Raw genomic sequence first — 6,628 nt, forward strand, 5'->3', positions numbered from 1 at the left:
ATCCGCGGCGTGTGGCAAGGGACAATCCGCGGCGTGTGGCAAGGGACAATCCGCAACGTGTGGCAGGTGACGTGGCAAGTGACAATCCGCAACTTGTGGCAGGTGACGTGGCAAGTGACAATCCGCAACTTGTGGCAAGTGACAATCCGCAACTTGTGGCAGGTGACGTGGCAAGTGACAATCCGCAACTTGTGGCAGGTGACGTGGCAAGTGACAATCCGCAACTTGTGGCAAGTGACAATCCGCAAAGTGTTTAACCCTTTGGACGTATCTCACCAAAAGTGCAATTTTTCATGCAAAGCATGTAAGTATGTCGAAAATTTTATAAGTATCTTAGACTTCTGCGAAAATGGGTGAGCCAATCACACAAGCAGAACATTTAATTTCTGGGGGGGGGGGGGGGGGTTTCCCATACATCCCCCCATGTACAGAATGCTTCCAGGTTGCCATATTAAATTGCATTTTACAGAAGATTACAGCGCTACTGAAAAGGAAAGGTCATTCTTATAATGTTACATTACAATATTGCTTGTGTCACAATTATAAATGCTACTTTTTTTTAGCAATATTTTTTGTCCACCCCAGTCCAGAATCCACTATACATTTTATAAAGGAGGAATAACCTGAATACTATAAAAGGGTTTCTCAATTTGCAACACTAACATTTTTCCAATATTCAGCATCCCGTAGACTTCCCAAACAAGAATGTCTCCATTTCTAACAGTACAACATTCAGCATCCTATAGATCTCCTACAAGCCAGGCCAAAGGGTCATAGAGCCGGAGGGGCCAGATCTATTTTAAGGAGTGGTTAATAATACCTCTCAGGAGTCGTTGTACACATTAACTGACAGGAAATGTACGGCTGCCGGTTAACGCTCAGGAAACGGACTTTATTCCTCCCACTCCGCTGCATCCAACACTAAAACTAATGGAGCTCTTCATTACGGTTTTCCATTTAAAATATTTTTTATATATATATATATATATATATATATATATATATATATATATATATATATATATATATATATATATATATATATATATATATATATATATATATATATATATATATATATATATATATATATATATATTAGGGCTGTTACTGATCGAAATTTTTCTGTTCGATTAATCGTTTATTTTTTTTAATCGATTAATCGACTAATTTCGATTAATTATAACGCACACACAGATCCAACTACTTTTAGCTGATCTCCTTGCAGGCTGATTTCCAGTGCAGCTACCAACAACTGGAAAAATGGATAGCAGAATACAAAAAACACACAAAGGCAACACTCAATGGGAATAGCATTAAAACTTTTATAGTCTTCAAATAGGTAACCAAATAAATATTGCACTGGAGATAAAATCGATGTAGCTACATAAACTGTAAAAAATGGTGCGAGTAATACCAAACGGTAGCAAAAGCAGTCATAAAAACATGTAGCCAAGTATGATACTGGTATAAAAATGTGTACAACGATGCCACTGCTGAATCCAGTCAATCCATCAGTCCGTCGGCATGTAGATGTCCAGTGAAGGGAACTATCACAACTCCCAGTGGATGGTTGTAGAATCCCAGGTTGATAGAGGGAAGGGATAGAGGGAAGTGTAACAGCCCTTGCGTGTGGCAGATAGTAAGGTCCCACCGTCATGCAGATATGAAGGCACAGCAAAGGAGCCCTTCAGATGGACACGGCAAGCCCCGCCGGTGTCCGTGACGTTACTGGATCTCCGACCGAACTCCCTGAAGCCAGCGGAGAGGTGAGTACCAATCAAAAGAATTTTAATCGATCAAAAAGATTTTGATCAATCAAAAAAATTAAAGATTCATCGATTAATTAAAAGTTAATTTGCACAGCCCTAATTATATATATATATATATATATATATATATATATATATATATATATATATATATATATATATATATATATATATATATATATGTATATATATATATGTATATATATATATATATATATATATATATATATATATATATATATATATATATATATATATATATATATATATATATATATATATATACACATATACATATATATATACACATATACACACACATACATATATATACACACACATACATACACACACATATATACATACATACATACATATATATATATATATATATATATATATATATTAAAAACATTGGATTTGCAATTAATGAATAATGCATATCAAACCTCATCCTTCCATTTTGCTTTTAAAATGTCCTTATTTCTCTCGGTAGCACTCCTGGTGTCTAAGTAAGAATCCCTTGCTCTCTCCTGGCCATGGGCGCAGCAGGCTCCCAAGGGGGCGCCCAGGCAGGAGGGTGCAATTGCTGGTTAAATAATGATAGATGACAGGGTCGATTGTATAAAAGTTTCTCTAGTCTGCAAGATTGTCCATAATGTACATTACGCTGCGGAAAGGTATTGTTTGCTATGTTTCTTCTGAGAAATCCTCACTTCCTGTTCTTCTGTCTGTAACTCCACACAGTAATGCAAGGCTTTCTCCCTGGTGTGGAGTGTCGTGCTCGCCCCTCCCTTGGGCTACAGGAGTGTCAGGACGCCCACTAGCACACAGCTTCTTTCTCTATCTGCAACGTAGAGAGCGTCCTGACTCTCCTGTAGTCCAAGGGAGGGGCGAGCACGACACTCCACACCAGGGAGAAAGCCTCACATTACTGTGTGGAGTTACAGACAGAAGAACAGGAAGTGAGGATTTCTCAGAAGAAATAAGGACATTTAAAAGCAAAATGGAAGAATGAGGTAAGTGAAGGAGGACTGCACTAAGGTAAAGAAGCTATTTAAGGGGGAAAAAATAATAATTTTACTTTTACAACCCCTTTAACCACTTACCCCCCCGGACCATATTGCTGGTCAAAGACCAGAGCACTTTTTGCCATTCGGCACTGCGTCGCTTTAACTGACAATTGCGCGGTCGTGCGACGTGACTCCCAAACAAAATTGGCGTCCTTTTTCCCCCCACAAATAGAGCTTTCTTTTGGTGGTATTTGATCACCTCTGCGGTTTTTATTTTTTGCGCTATAAACAAAAATAGAGCGACAATTTAGAAAAAAAAAATATTTTTTTACTTTTTGCTATAATAAATATCCCCCAAAAATGTATAAAAAAAACAACTTTTTTTCCTCAGTTTAGGCCGATACGTAAAAAAAAAAAAAAATCGCAAAAAACGTTTATTGATTGTTTGCGCAAAGGTTATAGCGTTTACAATATAGGGGGTATTTTTATGCCATTTTAAGTAATTTTTTTTTTATTAGTAATGGTGGCGATCAGCGTTTTTTTTTTCGGTACTGCGACATTATGGCGGACACTTTTGACACATTTTTGGGACCATTGGCATTTTTATAGCGATCAGTGCTATAAAAATGCATTGGATTACTATAAAAATGCCACTTGCAGTGAAGGGTTTAACACTAGGGGGCGGGAAGGGGCTAAGTATGTTCCCTGGGTGTGTTCTAACTGTGGGGGGGGGGTGGACTCACTAGGGGAAATGACCGATCATACATTGTATGAACAGAAGATCAGCATTTCTCCCCCTGACAGGACCGGGAGCTGTGTGTTTACACACACAGCTCCCGGTCCCTGCTCTGTAACGAGCAATCGCGGGTGCCCGGGGCGAGCGGGGGGCATGCACGTGCCCCTAGTGGCCTGCGCGAGAGCCGACGTTATATTACGTGCTCTCGCGCAGGGGAGCCGACCTGCCGCCGTAAAACGACCGCGGCCGGTCGGCAAGTGGTTAAGTGTTTCTCAACTCCAGCCCTCAAGATGCCCAGGTCATGTTTTCAGGATTTCCCTCAGATGAAACGGATGTGGTAAGTGGCAATTACTAAGGCCAGCCATGCATTATACAATTTTCTTTTCAATTTACCAAACCATATAATATGAAGTCAAACCTAAACACTTTCAATGTGTATACAGTCAGGCAGGCCCTTGTACTACATAGTTGAAGGTAAATCTAAAAGAAAATTGAAGGAGGTGAAAAAAAAAAAAAAAAGGAGTTCCTGAAAAAGATTGCAGCACAAGAGAAGTCCAGCAGACAAAAGGGATGCAGCAATCAACCATAGAGTCCCTGGAAAGTGTTTTACCACAATAGTTCACACATTGGTTTAAAACATGTAGATAATAGCAAAAATGTTATAAGCCAAATTAAACTACATGAAGAAATTAATCGAAAAGCAATTAAATAAAATTATCTCTCACAGCTTATTGAGCTACTCGGGCGTGTAATTGGCTGCAAACTATGTGTGGATTATGTTTTGCCGCTTCCCGTGGGCGTGCAGAAAATTACGTTGTAATTGACTTTGTCCTAAAAACTCCATTTGATTCAACAAAGCATAAAAGGTAAGATGCAAGTGCCCTTTAATTACGGTAAAAGGCACCAGACAAAAATAATTTACTGTCTGACTTCGTAATAAGTATTCAAGAATGAGGAAATCTGATGCTTTCGCCCCAACTCTTCCACCTGGCAGCGTCCAAATGTACCTGCCCCCCATGCATCGTACAGTCATATTATAGTAAACCTGTCTGACTTCTCATAATATAACTCTGAAGCTGGACAGCAGGAACTCTAAAGTGCCAAAACCTTCACAAGCATAATGTGCTTCAACTCTCCCTTCAGAAAAAGCCCATGCTAATTCAGGGAAGGAGCGAGAGCGAGCGCAAGAGCGAGCACACAAGAGACTATGTGGCAAAAATGTGCGTGGCAAACCACCAAAAGTATTCAATTCCAGTTTTTTTTTTTATATTGAAATAAAGATTTATACAATTGTGCACTTGGGTGGCAAACAATTTTGGGAAGGTCCTTTTTTGTTCCAGCATGACTATGCCCTGATGCACAAAGACAACTCCATGCCCAGAGCTCCATGATTAAGCCCCGGGGGAGGGTGAAACATGTTGGGGGCATGGCTTGGATGAATTAAGTAGAGACTGCTTTTACCTCAACGAACATTTCCCCAACCTGCACCCTCACTAGTGAACGGCATCCAATTCATTGGACCTCATTAGCCTGAGCGGGGTCATTATGCATTTAATGTGGGTCCATAAAGGCATGGTTTGAGAAGTTTGTGGATAGCTGAAATAGGCTATATACAGCCTTCATCTTAACCCTACTAAACACCTTTGGGATAAACTGGGACATGGCCTGAGAACTAGGTCTTCTTGTCAAACATCAACACCTGACCCGCCAACACCTGACCCGCCAACACCTGACCCGCCAACACCTGACCCGCCAACACCTGACCCGCCAACACCTGACCCGCCAACACCTGACCCGCCAACACCTGACCCGCCAACACCTGACCCGCCAACACCGCCAACACCTGACCCGCCAACATCGCCAACACCTGACCCGCCAACACCTGACCCGCCAACACCTGACCCGCCAACACCTGACCCGCCAACACCTGACCCGCCAACACCGCCAACACCTGACCCGCCAACATCGCCAACACCTGACCCGCCAACACCTGACCCGCCAACATCTGACCCGCCAACACCTGACCCGCCAACACCTGACCCGCCAACACCTGACCCGCCAACATCACCAACACCTGACCCGCCAACACCTGACCCGCCAACATCACCAACACCTGACCCGCCAACACCTGACCCGCCAACATCACCAACACCTGACCCGCCAACATCGCCAACACCTGACCCGCCAACATCACCAACACCTGACCCGCCAACATCACCAACACCTGACCCGCCAACATCACCAACACCTGACCCCCCAAATACTGCTTAAGCCCCCATTCACACCTAGGCGTTTTGTCGCCTGTAGTGTGACGCCGCTGCCGCCAGAGGGATGAAAACACATTTCCCTCTATGGAGATGGTTCACATCTCCACGCCGAACGCCTGACGCCTGCCGCCTGAAAAAAGGTCCCGGACCTTTTTTTCAGGCGGCTTTCGGCTAGGAGATGGGAACCATCTCCATAGAGGGTGTAATTTTGGGGCACATCTAGGCGGACAATACCGGCGTTTTGTCGCCGCAAATCGCGGTACAAAACGCCGCTATTTGTACCGCGATTTGCGGCGACAAAACGCCGCGAATTTGTCTGCCTAGGTGTGAATGGGCTCTTAGTTAAATGTGCACAAACTCCTATGGACACTACAAAATCTTGTATAACGCTCTTATAGAAGAGTGGAAACAAAGCAAGCAACGCCACATGATTTTGTAATAGGACATCCAAAGCTCAAATAGGTGTAATAGTCTACACAAACATTTTATCATTTATGTCTCAAGCACACCATCATTTATTTTATCATGCACAAAAGGAGTTGATGAAAATTATGTAAAAAACGCTGGATAAAATGTTTTATTTCATTACCAAGTAGAAAAAAAAAAAAAAAAAGGTGGTCCGCACTTGACGCTGCCTCCCGCTGTCTGATCTTGTACCTCTCCGGGAGAGATTCACAAATTTATTATTCTCTGAAAAGCAATCTGCAGAGGATGGTTTTCCAGAATACAGCTAAGCAACGGCTGTCAGACATTCAGCAGGCAATCCTGCTGCCTCATAAATGGAGGGTTTTCTGCCAAAGCTCTTCAAAGTCTCCAGGCTTCAGGACCCCCCAAGAACCT

At 42.4% G+C, this 6,628-nt stretch overlaps 1 protein-coding gene across 1 annotated transcript; it reads left to right on the plus strand.

The window, feature by feature from the left end:
* The first annotated feature begins 3,811 nt into the window (after positions 1-3,811).
* LOC120943395 (vegetative cell wall protein gp1-like) lies at positions 3,812-5,792 on the plus strand. Its single transcript, XM_040356675.1, has 2 exons — positions 3,812-3,858; positions 5,198-5,792. The coding sequence occupies exons 1-2, from the start codon at positions 3,812-3,814 to the stop codon at positions 5,790-5,792; spliced, it is 642 nt and encodes a 213-aa protein (XP_040212609.1).
* The last annotated feature ends 836 nt before the right edge of the window (positions 5,793-6,628 follow it).

Source organism: Rana temporaria, chromosome 1, assembly GCF_905171775.1.
Source record: "Rana temporaria chromosome 1, aRanTem1.1, whole genome shotgun sequence".
NCBI lineage: Eukaryota > Metazoa > Chordata > Amphibia > Anura > Ranidae > Rana > Rana temporaria.